The sequence below is a fragment of the Melospiza melodia genome, chromosome 5 (assembly GCF_035770615.1).
Source record: "Melospiza melodia melodia isolate bMelMel2 chromosome 5, bMelMel2.pri, whole genome shotgun sequence".
In the NCBI taxonomy this organism is placed as follows: Eukaryota; Metazoa; Chordata; class Aves; order Passeriformes; family Passerellidae; genus Melospiza; species Melospiza melodia.
This window is the reverse complement of record NC_086198.1, coordinates 89,594,864-89,612,716: the sequence shown is the minus strand read 5'-3', so window position 1 is coordinate 89,612,716 and position 17,853 is coordinate 89,594,864. Positions and strand designations below refer to the sequence as shown.

Sequence of the window (17,853 nt, the reverse complement as noted above, 5' to 3'; positions counted from 1 at the left end):
GTGTGGCCCCAGGGACTGTCCCCGTGTCACCAGGGCCAGGAATCACAGAATTATGGAACTGTTAAGGTCAGAAAGGATCTTTAAATCCTTTGAGTCCAGTCATTCCTCAGCACTGCCAAGGCCAGCACTGACCATGTCCCCAAGGGCCACATGCACGTGACTGTGAATCCCCTCAGGGATGGGGACTGCACCCCTGTCCTGGGCAGCTGTGCCAGGGCTTGGCCACCCAGGGAGGAGTTCAGGAGCTCTTTGAGCATATGGTGGGAAGGGCTTTGTCACCCGTGGGCTGAGCTCGGCAGGGAAGTGTTCACTGGCCCCTGCCTGGATCATTTTTGGATCATTTCCAAAGAAGGGACACACAGAGGTGTTGTCACTGAATGTCATCGTGTCCCCCTGGCTGCCCACACCTGTGCCTGTGGAGCCATGCTTGCAGGTGTGTGTGGGACAGGTGTGTTCTGGGGTCACACAGCCACAGGGAAACACGAGGACCCCACAGCAGGGAGGGAGGGTGCAGGGAATTGTAGCCCCCATGCCCCCACCCATGCCCTGCTGCAGTTTTACAGGCTGCTGAACATCAAGGTGGCCCTGATCGGGCTGGAGGTGTGGACGGAGCGGGACCAGTGCGCGGTGAGCAGCGACGCCAACGCCACGCTCTGGGCCTTCCTGCAGTGGAAGAAATCGCTGAGGGCGCGCAAGAGGCACGACAACGCCCAGCTGCTGACGTGGGTCTGGGGCTGGGGGCGCTGGGAGGGGGTCCTGGCTGGGGCTGGGCACTCCTGACCCCCAGTGCTGAGCTGGGCCCATTTTCCTGCCCGGACTGGGGCTGGGCACTCCTGATCCCCAGTGCTGAGCTGGGCCCGTTCTCCTGCCCGGCAGAGGGAAGACCTTCGGGGGCACCACCATCGGGATGGCCCCGCTGGAGGGGATGTGCAGCGCCGACAACTCCGGAGGGGTCAGCGTGGTAAGGGGGGCTGGGGTCCCTGTGCCACCCCGGCCCGGGGGAGATCCCCCTGGGGTTGGAGGAGCAGCCCCTGAGGCTGGGCCAGCACCCCGGAGTTGGGCCTGGGGTGCAGCCTGAAGGTGAGGGGTGATGTTGTAGCCCCTGACCTGGGGGGCAGCCTGAAGGTGATGAGGGGTGATGTTGTAGCCCCTGACCTGGGGAGCAGCCTGAACGTGATGAGGGGTGATGTTGTAGCTCCTGACCCCCTCAGGTGCTGGCCAGGGGCACAGGGGTCAGGTGAGAAGGGGCTGCTGAAGGTCTCCCACCCCCAGCTCCCAGCTGGCACAGCACTAGGATCTCCTGTGCTGCTCCTGTCCCTCGGGCTGGAGAGCCCCTGCCTGTCCCTGCTTCTGCTCTGAATTTCTGCCCCCATCTCTGCCCAGATCCCTTCTGCTCCTCCTGATGGTGGCCCTGGGCATGATGGGGTGGCCTTGGTGACCTGTGATCCCTGGGCAGGGTGGTGGGGGGCACCCAGGTTTCTGGGTTTTGGGATGTGCCCCGGGTTTTGAGCAGCTGACCCCAGCCAAGAGCTTCCCACCAGTCCCACAGGGAAACATAGGAGACCAAACCCCACTTGTGCCACGAAACTTCCTCCAACCCCTCCTCCACGAACCTTCCTCCAACCTCTCCTCCTGCGGGACAGAGTGTTCCCTCCCATGTCCAGCCCCATTCCCTGCTGTGGGTGACCCTGTCCCTCACTGCTGGCCCTGGTGACACGTCCCTTCCTGGCTGTGGGTGACCCTGTCCCTTGGTGCTGGCCTTGGTGACACATCCCCTCCCTGATGTGGGTGGCCCTGGTGACACGTCCCCTCCTGGCTGTGGGTGACCCTGTCCCTCCCTGGTGGCCCTGGTGACACGTCCCGTCCCCTCCCTCAGGACCACGCGGAGCAGCCCATCGGCGCCGCCGCCACCATGGCGCACGAGATCGGCCACAACTTCGGCCTGGTGCATGACAGCCCGGGCTGCTGCACTGAGGCCACCCCTGAGCAGGGTGGCTGCGTCATGGCCGCGGCCACTGGGTGAGTGCTGCTGGCCCTGGAGTGTCCCCAGAGCCATGGATGTGTCCCCAGGCCATGGTGCTGGGTGCAGGCTGGGAATGCTGTCACCTCTGCTCTGGAGCCAGGCTGGCAGGGCTGGGAATGTTCCCCTGGAGAAGGGAAGGCTCCAGGCAGAGCTCAGAGCCCCTGGCAGGGCCTGCAGGGGCTCCAGGAGAGCTGCAGAGGCACTGGGGACAAGGGACAGAGGGACAGGAGCCAGGGAATGGCTCCCACTGGGAAAGGGGAGATTGGGCTGGGATCTCGGCAAGGAATTGCTGGCTGGGAGGGTGGGCAGGGGCTGGGCTGGAATTCCCAGATTTGCTGTGGCTGCCCCTGGATCCCTGGCAGTGCCCAAGGCCAGGTTGGACACTGGGAGCACCCTGGGACAGTGGTAGGTGTCCCTGCCATGGCAGGGTGGCACTGGGTGGGTTTCACAATCCATGTGGTTGGTGCCAGTTTCCTTTCCAGTCCTTCTCTCCCTTCTGAGGATGTCTCATCCCAGATGTCCCTGCCCCGAGGGAAAGCAGGGTTTATTCAGCTGTTCATTCCCTGTGTTTGAACCCACCTGCTCTTCCAATGAGGAAGGAACAGTGGGACCCCAGTTGTGCTTTCAGGGCTGCCAGACCCTGGTGTTGATCCCACAGGATTTAACCTCTGCCTGGGCGGGTTGTGGTGGGGAACAGCACATTTCTGGCTGTGTTTGCACAGCCATGTACATGAATATATGTAAAAATACATGTGGGGTACATTGGCTTGCTCAGCCTCCATAACCTGCAGGCTCTTACAGGTTTCCCTCCAGCTCAAGAGATTTCAAAACCAGTTTTAAAATATGTCCTCTGAGTCATCTTGAGAATGAGATGTCCTGGTATGAAAATATTTTTCAGCTTTAAGGGGAAATGAAACTGTTTTTCAAGAAGGAAATGCTTCCTTCTTCATAAACCACTGAAACCCTGCAAACGGTGAAATTACAGAAGAACTTTGCTCAGAGGTTCTGTAGAAAATGAGTGTTTTTCCTGTTCCTCAGTTCCTTACACATTGTAGGCTCTGACTGTTTTATTTTTTGCAGCTCTCTGGGTAGTTTTTGGTATTTTTTTTCTGTATTTCTTCAACTTTAGGTGATGTTCACCCATCTCAGCTGTGGGGCCCAGGTGGGTGTTTGCTGTGGGGTTCAGTGAGCACAGGAAGGGGTTTGCTGTGGCTGAGGGCAGAGGTGACACCTGCAGCAGTGCTGGGCTGGCAGCAGTGAGCACAGGAAAGGGTTTGCTGTGGCTCAGGGGTGTCTGTGGTGTCCCAGGGCAGAGGTGGCACCTGCAGCAGTGCTGGGCTGGCATCAGTGAGAACAGGAAGGGGTTTGAGTGGGAGCAGAGGGCCCTGCAGGGGTGGGGACCTGCCCTGGGGATGTCTGTGGAGTCCCAGGGCAGAGGTAACACTGTTTTGCAGAGATAATCAAAACTCCACAACTTTTTGTGAAAGTTGTAAAGCCAGTATGTGCTTGAGGCATGTGGGAATCATTCTCTTCAAAATGACATGTGTACTTCTGGGAACTTCAGGTCCTTTTTTATCCCCCTCTCAGATACATATGCATACAATTTCACAATAGGTTCATGCATATTCATTTTTACAAATTTCATGTGACATTTGCCACTAGTTCTTCTTTATCAGAAAGAATTCCTAGGTCAGGTTGACCTCCTCTCACAGCAGTCTCTCTGTCTTTTTTCATCACACTCTGCTTCTCTTCTCTTCTCTTCTCTTCTCTTCTCTTCTCTTCTCTTCTCTTCTCTTCTCTTCTCTTCTCTTCTCTTCTCTTCTCTTCTCTTCTCTTCTCTTCTCTTCTCTTCTCTTCTCTTCTCTTCTCTTCTCTTCTCTTCTCTTCTCTTCTCTTCTCTTCTCTTCTCTTCTCTTCTCTTCTCTTCTCTCTGTCTTTCACTGAAGCAGTTTCTCTGAGCCTAGGCCTTGCAGTCAGGCTACATAGCTATGTTTGCTAACCAAAGATGTACATTTCACCTAAATCAAAATGGATTTCTGCTCTGGAGAATTTCCACTCTGTCTCACCTGGGTCACTGAGCAATGGGGATCTGCTCTGGGGAGGGTCTGTGCCAGTTGTCCATGTGCTGAATTCCCATTTCTCACCATTCCCCACCCTCTCTGGCCCTGCTCCCCTGTGTCCCCCCAGGCACCCCTTCCCGCGGGTGTTCAGCTCGTGCAGCAGGAGGCAGCTGGAGAGCTACTTCCAGAAGGGAGGGGGAATGTGCCTCTTCAACCTGCCCGACACCAAGGACCTGGTGGTGGCACGCAAATGTGGCAACGGCTTCCGCGAGGAGGGAGAGGACTGCGACTGCGGCGAGGTGGAGGTACGGGGGGCTTGTGGGATGTGGGGGGACAGGGGGTCCTTTGTGGGATGTGGGGGGACTGGGGGTCCTTTGTGGGATGTGGGGGGACAGGGGGTCCTCCTGGGACCTGGAGGGACAGAGTGACCCTTGTGGGAGGCGGAAGGGCAGAGGGGTCCTCTGTGACGGCGTTCACAGGGGTCCCAGGTTGAGGGAAGAGATGAGGATCTGACTCCATGTTTCAGAAGGCTGATTTATTATTTTATGATATGTATTACATTAAAACTATACTAAAAGAATAGAAGAAAGGATTTCATCAGAAGGCTGGCTAAGAATAGAAAAAGAAAGAATGATAACAAAGGCTTGCGGCTAGGACAGAGAGTCCAAGCCAGCTGACTGTGATTGGCCATTAATCAAAAACAACCAACATGGGCCAATCACAGATGCACCTGTTGCATTCCACAGAAGCAGATAATCAATGTTTACATTTTGTTCCTGAGGCCTCTCAGCTTCTTAGGAGGGAAAATCCTAATGAAAGAATTTTCCATAAAAGATGGCTGCAACAGTCCTCCTCAGCTGAGGGAATTCCTGCACAGGGCATTTACAAGGGAAGGGTCTGCTGTCACCACAGGGACTCCATCCCAAGGGCTTTTCCCAGTCCCACCTCCCTGAATCCATCTATCCCAGTCCTGACTTTCCCCTGAGCGCCCATTCTCCCCCCTGCCTTCTGTGCCTCAGTTTCCCCATTGCAGGATGAGCAGGGTTCTCTGGGATGGGTGTGGCAGGGACTGGGGCAGCACTGGGGAAGGCATGGAGCCCTAGCCCATGGATGGGTGTGGCAGGGGCAGTGGTGTGGCAGGGATGGAGCCCCAGCCCATGGATGGGTGTGGCAGGGGTGGGGCAGCAATGGGGCAGGGATGGAGCCCCAGCCCATGGAGCTCTGTGCTCCCCACAGGAATGCACCAACCCCTGCTGCAACGCTCACAACTGCACGCTCAAGGAGGGGGCCCAGTGTGCCCACGGTGACTGCTGCCACAGCTGCAAGGTGAGACCCAGCCTGAACACCCTGTGCCACCGCCTGTCCCCAGTGTGTGCCCATGTCAGTGCCACCTGTGCCCAGTCTGTGCCCGTGTCAGTGCCCCCTGTCCCCAGTCTGTCCCCGTGTCAGTGCCACCTGTCCCCAGTGTGCCCCCGTGTCAGTGCCACCTGTCCCCAGTGTGTGCCTGTGTGTGTCCCCCCAGTGTCCCCATGTCACTGCCCCCTGTCCCCATTCTGTCCCCCTCTGTCCCTGTGTCACTGCTCCCTGTCCCCACTCTGTCCCTCTGTCCCCAGCTGAAGGTGGCCGGGACTCTGTGCCGGGAGGCCGCTGGCTCCTGTGACCTGCCCGAGTTCTGCACGGGAGCGTCCCCGTACTGCCCTCCCAACGTGTACCTGCTGGACGGCTCCTCGTGCGCCCAGGGCCAGGCCTACTGCAGCAACGGCATGTGCATGACCCACCAGCAGCAGTGTGTGCAGCTCTGGGGGCCAGGTCAGTCCCATCCCTCACTGCAGCAATGGTGTGTGCATGACCCACCAGCAGCAGTGTGTGCAGCTCTGGGGGCCAGGTCAGTCCCATCCCTCACTGCAGCAATGGTGTGTGCATGACCCACCAGCAGCAGTGTGTGCAGCTCTGGGGGCCAGGTCAGTCCCAAACCTCCCTCACTGCAGCAATGGGGTGTGCATGACCCACCAGCAGCAGTGTGTGCAGCTCTGGGGGCCAGGTCAGTCCCAAACCTCCCTCCCTGCAGCAATGGGGTGTGCATGACCCACCAGCAGCAGTGTGTGCAGCTCTGGGGGCCAGGTCAGTCCCATCCCTCACTGCAGCACCAGCCTGGGGTGCCCAGGGGGCTGTGGGTGCTGCATGGGGGCCCTGGCACAGCCACAGCCACACCAACAGCCAGGGGACAGTTCTGAACCCCAAATCCTTGGGAATGGGGTGGAGGGTGTCCAGAGCAGCTGTGGCTGCACCTGGATCCATGGAATGTCCAGGGTTGGACACTGGGGCTGGGAGCCACCTGGGACAGTGGGAGGTGTTCCTGCCCTGGGTGGAACTGGGTGGGTTTAAGGTCTCTTCCAACCCAACCCATTCTCTGACCAAAATCCTCCACAAGCCTCCAGAGAATGGGGAAGTTCATCCCTCCTGTCCCTGGCCTGACACCCACAGCAGCAGCTCCTGGGACAGCTGTCCCTGGTGTGTTCTCCCTGAGCCCCATGTGCTGCTCCTGCTGTGGGTCCCTGTCTGTGCCAGGGTTCCCAGAGCTCTCCCCTGTGTGCAGGAGCGTGGCCAGCCCCTGATGCCTGCTTCCAGGACGTGAACATGGCAGGGAACACCTACGGCAACTGTGGCAAGGACAGCCAGGGCCGCTACGTCAAGTGTGACAAGAGGTGGGCACAGCGCTGGCATTGGGTGCTCTGTGTCCCCTCTTGTACCCCTGCCACCCCTGTCATGCCACTGGGAGGGCCCTGCATCAGCGCTACCCCCGGGAATCAGCCCTGGTTTGTACCCCAGAAAGCTACCAGGTCCTCCTGAGCTCTGTCCCCACCACTGCTGGGAGGTGGGACCTGGAGATCTTGAGGTGTTTTCCAGCCTCAATCCTGTGATTCTGCTGTCCCATCACCAGCAGCTCCCAGCCCAGCCTGCTGGGCAATCAAAGCCAGTGCCACATTTAGGGAGTTGTGCTCTCTGGTGTCCCAGTGCCACATTTAGGGAGTTGTGCTGTATGTGATCCCAGTGCCACATTTAGGGAGTTGTGCTCTCTGGTGTCCCAGTGCCACATTTAGGGTGTTGTGCTCTCTGTGTTCCCAGTGCCACATTTAGGGAGTTGTGCTCTCTGTGTTCCCAGTGCCACATTTAGGGAGTTGTGCTCTCTGGTGTCCCAGTGCCAGATTTAGGGAGTTGTGCTCTCTGGTGTCCCAGTGCCACATTTAGGGAGTTGTGCTGTCTGTGTTCCCAGTGCCACATTTAGGGAGTTGTGCTCTCTGTGTTCCCAGTGACCCCAGGGATGTCAGTGCCTCTCCTCCCCTCCCCTGCCCTGGCTGTTTCCCTCCATCATTCATGTGCTGTCCATGATTTACCCACTGGGCCTCTCCAGCATGGCCATAACCCCATGGGAATGACCCCCAGGTGTGGGATGCTGGGGCTGGGGGGCTGAAGGGGCACCACTGCCCACTGTCCCATCTCCTCCCGGCCGTGCCCGCTGCAGGGATGCCATGTGTGGGAAGATCCAGTGCCAGAGCTCTGCCAAGAAGCCTCAGGGCACCAACACGGTGTCCATCGACACCACCATCCGCCTCAAGGGCCGCGAGGTCAAGTGCAGGGGCACCTTCGTCTACAGCGCCAAGGACGACCAGGAGGACCTGTCCGACCCAGGGCTGGTGCTGACGGGCACCAAGTGCGGGGATGGCATGGTGAGTGTCCCCTCTGCCCCGGGCTCTGCTCAGGGACACCTGACCTGGGCTCTCACCCAGCTCCAGGAACCTTCTGTGAGCTCTGACCCAGCTCCAGGCACCTTCTGTGGGCTCTGACCCCGCTCCAGGGCTCTGACCCAGCTCCAGGCACCTCCTCTGGGCTCTGACCCCGCTCCAGGCTGCACATGGCCATTCCCTGTGTCACAGCCAGACCCTGCAGTGGTTCCTTGCACACCTGCAGGCGTTCTCTCAGTGTCACCTCTGGCTGCCACCAGGTGTTTGTGGGCCACCAGGTTCTTCTCACCCTGGGCATTTGTGGGCATCACCAGATGCTCAGTCGTGTTTAGGCCACCAAATCATTCTCTGTGCCCTCCAAACTTCTTCACCAAATTGGTTCAGAGTGGAGCAACCCCAGCAGGAATTGCCCCAGGATTTGATTGAGGATTCCTCCTATGAAGAGATTGTTTCCCAGAGGAAACAGGAAATCTCTGCCAGAAATCCATGTGACAAATCCAGTGCTAACTGGGCATTGCTGTCTGCAGCTCCTGCATCTCCAAGAGCTTTGGAGGGGGCCAGTGGAGCTGAGAGAGGGCAGAGGCTGCTGGAAGCCAGGGCAGCAGGGATGTGTTCCAGAGAGGGCTGGCTGTGGAGACACAGCCTTCCCAGTTTGGCATTTTAACAGTGAAATCTTCACTGGGGAGGCCAAAGCAGTGACATTTCCATGAGGAAATGTGGCCAGTTTTAGTTTTGAAATGCAGCATTGTTTATTCTGGCCAGTGCCTGGGATTTCGGGCCAAATGGGAAATGTTTTCCCTTGGTTTTGGTGCCAAATGGAAATGGTTTCCCTTGGTTTTGGTGCCAAATGGAAATGGTTTCCCTTGGTTTTGGGGCCAAATGGGAAATGGTTTCTCTTGGTTTTGGGGCCAAATGGGAAATGGTTTCTCTTGGTTTTGGGGCCAAATGGAAATGGTTTCTCCAGGAGCTGGCAGGGGTCTGTGTGGAGGGGGTGAGAGTGGAATCCCTTGGCTGGAACCATGTGATTTCACCACCTGCATTTTCCAGCACTCCAACCCTCTGGAGCACCCCCAGCTGTCCCTGTCCAGGTCCCTGTGTGACCTCAGCCTCTCATGTGTCCCCCCAGGTGTGCAAGGACCGGCGGTGCCAGAACGTGTCCCTGTTCGAGCTGGAGAAGTGTGTGTCCCGCTGCCACGGCCACGGGGTGAGCTCTGCTGGGAGCCCTGGTGCCAGGGGAGGGCTGGGAGTGTCTGCCACAGGGATGGGACCTGCAGGGAGCCCCTGGCATCAGGAACAGGGCTGGGAGCCAGCCCCAGTGTGTGCCATGAGGATGGGACCTGCTGGCACCTCCAGGGAGCCCCTGGCATCAGGGACAGGGCTGGGAGCCAGCCCCAGGGTCTGCCACAGGGATGGGCCCTGGGACCCAGGGGATTTGTGCCTCTCAGACCTGTCCCAGGCAGGGCTGGGACCTTTGCTCAGCCGTGTCCCAGCGAGAGGAACAGGATTGATTTTGGTGTCAGGGCCATCTGCAAAGCTTGGCTCAGGGTCTGGTTTGGGCTGGAGAGTGTTTGGAGCTCAGAGCAGGTGCAGGGTCCCCCTGAGAGCAGAACAAGTGCTGGAAGGAGAAGTGGGACAGCAGAAAGGCAGGGCAGTGGCTCAGGGAATGGGAGGAAAGCTGTTCTCCAAAGCTGCACAGTTACAGAAGTCTGAGCTCTGAGAGCAGAACAACAAGAGCTGGAAGGAGAACTGGACAGCAGAAAGGCAGGGAGGGGAGGGCACACTGCTCTCCAAAGCTGAAAGGTTACAGAGGTCTGAGCTCTGTGCATGCAGGGCTCTGTCAGATGGGGCAACAGACACTGCTGGGTTCTGGATGTGACAGATAAAACACCTGATTGACCCTTCTGTGACAGGTAAAACATCCACACCTACCCCTTGTTCTGCCCAGCATGGCTCAGGCTCTCAGAGCTGCAGTTGGTCAGCCTGTGGGTGAGCAGGTTCTGGGGGGAACTTCTGGCACCTTCCAGCACTAAAAGGGGCTTGTAAAGAAGAGGGAGGGTGACTTTTTACATGGGCAGATAGGGACAGGAGCAGGGGGAATGGCTTCAAACTGAAAGAAGAGATGGAGATGGGATATTGGGAATTGGGAATTGTTCCCTGGCAGGGTGGGCAGGGGCTGGGCTGGAATTCCCAGATTTGCTGGGGCTGCCCCTGGATCCCTGGCAGTGCCCAAGGCCAGGATGGACACTGGGGCTGGAGCAGCCTGGGACTGTGGGATGGGATGGGATTTAAGCTCCTTCCCTGATCCCAAACCATTCCAGGATTCTGTGATGCCCAAGCGGGAGCATTGTCAGGGGTGAATCTCCTTCAGGCCAGACTCGTGTCACCATCTCTCCATTGCTGCCCTGTGGACCCCCATTGCACACATGCCAGCCCTGTGCTCTGTCCCCAGGTGTGCAACAGCAACAAGAACTGTCACTGTGAGCCCGGCTGGGCCCCCCCGTTCTGCGAGAAGCCGGGGCTGGGGGGCAGCGTGGACAGCGGCCCCGTGCAGAACCACGGTGAGTCACAATTGTCCCCGTGCCCTGAGTGTGTCCCCATGCCCTGAGGGCTCCTGGGCTGCAGCAGGGCCCAGGGAGGGCTGGGGGCTCCCAGAGGGGCTGGGGGGCAGCGTGGACAGCAGCCCCGTGCAGAGCCATGGTGAGTGTCACACTGTCCCCGTGCAGAGCCATGGTGAGTGTCACACTGTCCCCGTGCAGAGCCACCGTCAGTCAAACTGTCTCCATGTCCTGAGTGCTCCTGGGCTGCAGTGGGGCCCAGGGAGGGCTGGGGGCTCCCAGAGGGGCCTGTGCAGGTGTGACAGTGTTCACAGGGGTTCTTGGATGAGGGAAGAGACGTGGATCTGACTCTGTTTCAGAAGGCTTGATTTATTATTTTATGATATGTATATTACATTAAAACTGTACTAAAAGAATAGAAGAAAGGATTTCATCAGAAGGCTGGCTAAGAATAGAATAGCCAAGAATGATAACAAAGGTTTGTGGCTTGGACAGAGAGCCTGAGCCAGCTCCTTGTGATTGGCCATTAATTACAAACATCCAACATGGGCCAATCACAGATGCACCTGTTGCATTCCACAGCCGCAGATAACCATTGTTTACATTTTGTTCCTGAGGCCTCTCAGCTTCTCAGGAGGAAAAATCCTAAGGAAAGGTTTTTTCATAAAGTTGTCTGTGGCACGCAGGCAGCCCCACAGTGTGTGCCCAGCTCTGGCTGTTGGTGGCACCCACTGCCACCAGAGGCCACCGAGGGAGGGTCCCTTCCCAGAGTGGCACCAGCAGGGATGTGCCAGCTCTGCTGACCAGCAATGGACAATGGGGTCACCACGAGCAGGGCTGGGGGCTGCTGTCTGTCCCAGCCCCTCAGTGGCCCCTGTGCTCCCCTGGCAGCCCACGAGTCCATCCTGATCGCCCTGGTGGTCATCTCGCTGTTCCTGCTGCCCGCCCTGACGCTCAGCATCTGCTACTGGTACCGCCAGGAGAACTCCCTGCTGGCCAGGTGGATCCAGGAGAGCAGGGTCCGGGCCCACGGCGCCTGCAGGTGGGCACACACCCAAACCCTTCCCTCCCTGCACCCAGGGCAGCCTGGGCTGGTTTCACCCTGCCTGGCAGGGGGTGGGGCTGCACAGCCCCTGTTGCAGTGTGAGACTGCTTTGGGGGCTGGACAGACTGTGCTGGGAAACCCAGAGCTTCTGCTCTGCTGTGAGACTGCTCTGGGGGCTGGACAGACTGACCTGGGGAACCCAGAGCTTCTGCTCTGCTGTGAGACTGCTCTGGGGGCTGGACAGACTGACCTGGGGAACCCAGAGCTTCTGCTCTGCTGTGAGACTGCTTTGGGGGCTGGACAGACTGTGCTGGGAAACCCAGAGCTTCTGCTCTGCTGTGAGACTGCTCTGGGGGCTGGACAGACTGACCTGGGGAACCCAGAGCTCTCAGCAATTCCCTGAGCCCAGGACACCGATGGTCCTCTGGGCAGGACAGTCCCAGGGAGGGGAGGAGGTGGCCTGGAATCGAGGAGAATTCTCATTCCTTGTAGGGTGCCCATCACACACTGACCATCCTTGTCACACACTGACCATCCCTGTCACAGAATGACCATCCCTGTCACACACACTGACCATCCCTGTCACACACTGACCATCCCTGTCACAGAATGACCATCCTTGTCACACACTGACTATCCCTGTCACAGAATGACCATCCCTGTCACACACTGACCATCCCTGTCACACACTGACTATCCCTGTCACAGAATGACCATCCCTGTCACACACTGACCATCCTTGTCACAGAGGGACCATCCCTGTCAGAGAATGACCATCCCTGTCACAGAATGACCATCCCTGTCACACACACTGACCATCCCTGTCACACACACTGACCATCCTTGTCACACACTGACCATCCCTGTCACACACTGACCATCCCTGTTGCCCATCACGCACTGACCATCCCTGCTGCCCAGCAGCGAGGGCTGGCTGTTAATGAGGTGTTAATTGATACAGGAGCTGATGGGCAGTGTTTTTGGGGCAGTTGGTGCTCCCCTGGTTGCTTTATTTTGCCGTGTCCCAAATTCCCAGCAGGAACAAGTCCGTGGGTCGGAAGTCAAGCAGTGCCCATGCCAAAGCTGCTTTCACCCTGAGGAACATTTCAGCCTCCAGCCACCCCTCTAAGGTCAGTGATAACTCAGTAGGGTCAGGGATAACTGATGAGGGTCAGTGATAACTCACTAAAGTGAGTGATAGCTCAGTCAGGGATAACTCAGCTGCCAGGTTTGATTTCCAGCTGGGATGTGAAGTCTGTGAGTGTCACATCTGCTCCCAGGAACTGGGCAAGCCCTGGTGCCCTGTGCTGGTCCTGCCCTAGGTCTGCACTGAGCCCCTGGCCAGGTGTGCCCATCCCTCCTAAAATTGAGTTTGTTGAGCTCAAAGTCCCCTGGTGATCACCAGGAGCCTCCACTGGGAAACTTCCCATATGGAAAAGGGATAGATGGGAGTGAGGGATGATCACAGCCTGTGTTGGGGGTATTTTCTGATGTTAATGAGCCCAAAATTCAAACACAGTTGATCTTTGGCTTTGTAGTTTGATTTATGGCGTCCTGTTCTTTCTTCTTGGGTCACTGCTGCAGATTTTGGTTGTTCCTTCATTTGGCTATTCCCTCATTTTCCAGTTCTTTTATTTATTCTGTACCACACTTTAGTGAATTTTTAACTTTGAACCTGCATTGGTGCTTTTTGGGCACCAGGGCTGAATTGAGGAAGAATTCAGGTTTTTTTGGATGATGTCTCCCACCTGCTGGAAATTGGAGTGCATTCAGCAGAGCTGACCCTGCTCTGGTCTCCAGCCCCTTTCTCACCCCTGTGTGTTCCCATGGGGTTGGTGAGGAGCAAACCCAGAATCACAGGCTCAGGAAGGATGGAGATGCCCTCCAGTGTCCATCTCCAAGCCCATCAAACTCACCCATCAGCGCTGCCAGGCTCAGCACTGACCATGCTCAGCGTTTGGCTGGGCTGGTGACAGTGCTGGTCCCAGGAGGTGTCCAGAGCTCCTCCTGCAGCTCCCTGGAGCCCAGGCCTCAGGGACACAGCTGCTGTTGAGCACCTGGAGCAGGCACCCCAAGTGATGTTGGCAAGGGGGGCTATTTACAGACACGAACAAGACGGGGCTGCTGCTGAAAGCACCTCGAGCTGCTTTATTTTTCAGCATCACTCTCATTACATGGTTATGACAATGGGAAGATGCTAGCAGCTCACATTCCAAGCAGCAGACACAGAACTTAATGTTACAACTTACTTTATAAGGTTCTTGACCAATCACACAAAGCAAAAGCACATTGACAGTATTTATATCTGTACAGTATATGTTCTATATTGACAGTAGTTCTATTCAATCACCATAAGCACACGTACCTTTTGTTAAAACAATGCTTGCTTATTTTGAATACAATACCTGCTTGTGAGCCTTAAAACACAATGCACAGAGCTCCATTATTAAGCTTTAACCTTCCTAATATCTTGCTAGATGAACTTTTCTGTAGCTTAGAGAGCTATTCTGACAAGTGTTAATACACAGACCATTGTTCTATTTGCCCTTGCTTTTCTACAGTTTAAATACTTCTTCTGCTGACCTAACTCATGGCTGCTACTTTAGCTCTACTCACAGTTCTGCTGTATCCGAGGCCTGCCTTTTGCAGCTTTCCCTTCTAATTTCCCCTCTAATTTTGTGGATTCCCACAATTCCCCCTGTCTGTGGGGACACACACCCTCCAATGTCCATCTCCAAGCCCATCAAACCCACCCACCAGCACTGCCAGGCTCAGCACTGACCATGCTCAGTGTTTGGCTGGGCTGGTGACAGTGCTGGTCCCAGGAGGTGTCCAGAGCTCCTCCTGCAGCTCCCTGGAGCCCAGGGCTCAGGGACACAGCTGCTGTTGAGCACCTGGAGCAGATACCCCAAGGATGCTCCCCCAGCTGTGCTTTTCTCTCCTTTTTCCCTTTCTCCCTTTCTCAGGGCCCTCGGAGCGCGTTCCTGCCCCGGCCTGCTGCTGCCCAGCCTGGCTCCCAGCCCATCAACGTGGTGCACCCGCTCCGCCCGGCCCCCCTGGGCATCCCCCCCCGGCCCAGGGACCCCCGACCCGCCCGGCCCCCACCCCCGGCCGCCAAATCCCCCCCGGGCCCCTCCAAGGCCGGCGGCGCCCCCCAGGCCAAGCTGCCGCCGCCCAGGAAACCTCTGCCCTGCAGCCCCGTCAGGAGCCCACAGGTGAGCTCTGATGGGGGGACACAGGTGAGCTGTGCTGGGGGACCCCACAGGTGAGCTCTGATGGGGGGGACACAGGTGAGGTGTGCTGGGGGACCCCACAGGTGAGCTCTGATGGGGGGGACACAGGTGAGCTGTGCTGGGGGACCCCACAGGTGAGCTCTGCCCTGCAGCCCTGTCAGGAGCACACAGGTGAGATCTGATGGGGGGGACACAGGTGAACTGTGCTCAGGGACCCCACAGGTGAGCTGTGTCCCCCCCCCCCAGACACAGGTGACCCCATAGGTGACCCCACGGGTGAGCTCTGTCCCCCCAGGCCCAGGTGAGCTCCTGCCCTCTGTCTGGGCTGAGCTCTGTTCAGGATCTGTCCCAGCCCCCTGAGGCTGCACCTGAGCTGACATTGCAGGAGCCCCATCACACCTGAGGGTGCTTTAGGGTTTTTTTGGGTGTTGTTCTGTGCTTTTAAGGCTCTCACCTCTGCGGGGAGGGAGGTCTGTAGGGTTCCCTGAATGCTCCCCTAAGAGCTCTGTCTCTGCTGTGCCCTCTGCCATGCCAGGTGGCCCCAAGGGGCTCCTTGGATGCCACTCTAAGGGCTCTGTCTGTGCCCTCTGATGCCAGGTGCCCCCCAAGCACGGAGCCCCGCGCCGGCCGCTGCCGGGCAGCCCCCTCCTGGCCAAGGAGCTGCCCCCTGCCCCCGGACAGACCCTGCTGGTCATGGTCCCTCCCTCCAGCCCCAGGGTGCCCAGCACCAGCACCTCCAGCCCTGCCATGAGGCCAATAAAGTGAGTGAGGGCAGCTGGGGGTACCAAGGGCTGGGCTCTGGCTGTGGGCATGGGGGGGCCCGAGGGAGGGACACTCCAAAGGGCTGCAGCAGGTCCATGGGGTGGCCAAGGGGGGACCAAGGTGCCAGGGAGGGAGGGAGGGAGGGAGTGCCAGCCCTTGGGAGTGCCCCTGGCCTGGGGGGAGCTGTGGGACTGCTGGGGATGAGGGAGTGCAGGGATGGACACTGGGGATGAGGGAGTTCTGGGGATGAGGGAGTGCAGGGGATGAGGGAGTGCAGGGGATGAAGGCTGTTGGGGATAAGGGAGTGCAGGGATGGATGCTGGGGAGGAGGGAGTGCAGGGAATCAGGGAGTTCTGGGGATGAGGGAGTGCAGGGATGGACACTGGGGACGAGGGAGTGCAGGGATGAGGGAGTGCAGGGATGGACACTGGGGATGAGGGAATGCTGGGATGGATGCTGGGGATGAGGGAATGCTGGGGTGGATGCTGGGGATGAGGACTGTTGGGGATAAGGGAGTGCAGGGATGGATGCTGATGCTCTCTCATCTTTCCCCCTGCAGACCGATGCCACCTCAAAGGTGAGTGAGGACATTCACAGACCCCTGTGCTGGGCTGGGAAATGGGGACCCATCCACCTTCCCAGGGCTCCTGGATGGGACATGGTCCCTCTGGGCACTCCAATGGGGCACCTGTGTCCCAGAGGATGAGGATGTGGGGTTTGTTTGGAGTTGGGGGATAAAGCCCAAGTCCTTGACAGTGCCACTTGTGCTCCCAGCTCTCCTGCACTGCTGACTGCTCTGGATGTGGGGCAGGGGAGCCTCAGGGGACCCTCTCCTGACAGGCAGGCTCATGTGCCTGGAGAATTCCTGACCTGGGGAGGGGGTGCTGGGGCTGGTGGGTGTCTGGTGCTAGCACTCAAACCTGTTGTGTCCTTTCTCTTTCCTCTTGCTCCAGGCCAGTCCCAGCCATCAAAGCCCAGTCAACCTCCTTCTCCTCAAAGAAGTGACAGTGCCAGGACACCTGGGACAATCCCTGACCTCCCTTCCTGAGCTGGCTCTCCTGATTTGCACTGCTGTGGCCACAGGGCTCTTGTTTTAGTAACCCTTTTGATACCAGAGGACTATTTTTGTAAGACAGAATTTGTATTCAGCACACAAACTGTAGTGGTGGGGTGAGAGGGGACATTGGTACACAGCTGGACCAGGGCTGGCTGAGGTGGGATGTCCATGATGGAGATCCCACCACGGCTGGACCAGGGCTGGCTGAGGTGGAGTGTCCATGATGGAGATCCCACCACGGCTGGACCAGGGCTGGCTGAGGTGGAGTGTCCATGATGGAGGTCCCACCACGACTGGACCAGGGCTGGTTGAGGTGGGGTGTCCATGATGCAGATTCCACCGTGGCTCTTGGCACTGCTTCCTGGCCCATCTCCCTCCCAGCTTCACTTCTCTGGACATTGCACACGGGCTGGGAGGGGGTGGCTGGGGCAGTGACCATCCCCACCGATGGAAGATGCTGGTGACAGCGTGATGTCCTTGCAGCTACCTCCTCCTCCTCCTCCAGGCCTGCAGCCCCCAACCTGCAGCTCCACGCTGGGCACCTCTCGGGGGGATGTTTGCCATGACAGAACCCTGGTGCCCAGTTTGGGCTGGGCCACGCAGTGCTGGGACAGTTCCATGAAGGATCCAAGTTCTCAGGCTCCCCTGACCTCCTGTCCCACTGCACAAGGAAAGGCAGCTCCAGGTGACGATCCCGGGCTCACCTGGAAGGAGGAACTGTCTGGGAGTGTCTCAACACCAGAAGTGCCCATGGCAGCTGCTCCCAGGGTGCTCGTGAGGGGCTCAGGATCCCTCACAGCGCTGCCTGTTCCTGCCAGGCCCAGCAGAGGCTCCAGGAGCTGCTCACACTGCCAGGGGAAGGAGCCATGAGCAGGAACCAGAGCAGGGAACTCCTGCCTGTGCCGGTGGCTTGTCCCCGCCCTGGCCAAGCCTCTGCATCTCTCTGTGCCTCAGTGCCCCTCTGGGGGTGTTTCCTACCTCACAGGGCTGTTGTGAGGTGTGACAAAGGGGCTCTCCAGGGCTCCCACCCCTCTGTCCAAGGTGCTGTTGACCTGCACAGTTGGTGCCACTTTCCTGTGACTTGACCTGCAGCTCGATCAGGGTCTGAGACAACAACAAAGACTTGGAAAAGTCCCCTGGCTCCTCTGGCTCTTTTCTTGCTCCCTGTCCCCTGAGCCTTCAGGCACCAGGGCATCTCCAGGGCTCTGCCCACACCAGGGCAGGCAGATCCCAGGGTCTTGTAACCTGGGATCCAGCTGGGTGTGACCTGTCAGATCCCATCTGACCTGGGGAAAATCCTTTGGGATGTGTCCAGCCATGATGTAGTTTCAGGGAGAGCCCTCAGGCAGCTGCTCTGGGCTTCCATTGTCCCCAG

The 17,853-nt window shown here is 58.1% G+C and overlaps 1 protein-coding gene across 1 annotated transcript in view; it reads left to right on the top strand.

Moving 5' to 3' along the window:
• ADAM33 (ADAM metallopeptidase domain 33) overlaps positions 1 to 17,613 on the top strand; it is a 35,061-nt gene extending 17,448 nt beyond the window's left edge. The window contains exons 9-24 of the mRNA XM_063158103.1: positions 556 to 722; positions 877 to 961; positions 1,877 to 2,019; positions 4,211 to 4,388; positions 5,320 to 5,409; positions 5,697 to 5,892; positions 6,680 to 6,788; positions 7,607 to 7,811; positions 8,953 to 9,030; positions 10,276 to 10,384; positions 11,273 to 11,423; positions 12,466 to 12,556; positions 14,393 to 14,641; positions 15,257 to 15,420; positions 15,981 to 15,998; positions 16,375 to 17,613. Coding sequence (XP_063014173.1) covers positions 556 to 722; positions 877 to 961; positions 1,877 to 2,019; positions 4,211 to 4,388; positions 5,320 to 5,409; positions 5,697 to 5,892; positions 6,680 to 6,788; positions 7,607 to 7,811; positions 8,953 to 9,030; positions 10,276 to 10,384; positions 11,273 to 11,423; positions 12,466 to 12,556; positions 14,393 to 14,641; positions 15,257 to 15,420; positions 15,981 to 15,998; positions 16,375 to 16,426 — 2,085 coding nt within the window. The 3' untranslated portion in view covers positions 16,427 to 17,613. The remainder of the gene's footprint in view (positions 1 to 555; positions 723 to 876; positions 962 to 1,876; positions 2,020 to 4,210; positions 4,389 to 5,319; positions 5,410 to 5,696; positions 5,893 to 6,679; positions 6,789 to 7,606; positions 7,812 to 8,952; positions 9,031 to 10,275; positions 10,385 to 11,272; positions 11,424 to 12,465; positions 12,557 to 14,392; positions 14,642 to 15,256; positions 15,421 to 15,980; positions 15,999 to 16,374) is intronic.
• Positions 17,614 to 17,853: the final 240 nt, after the last annotated feature.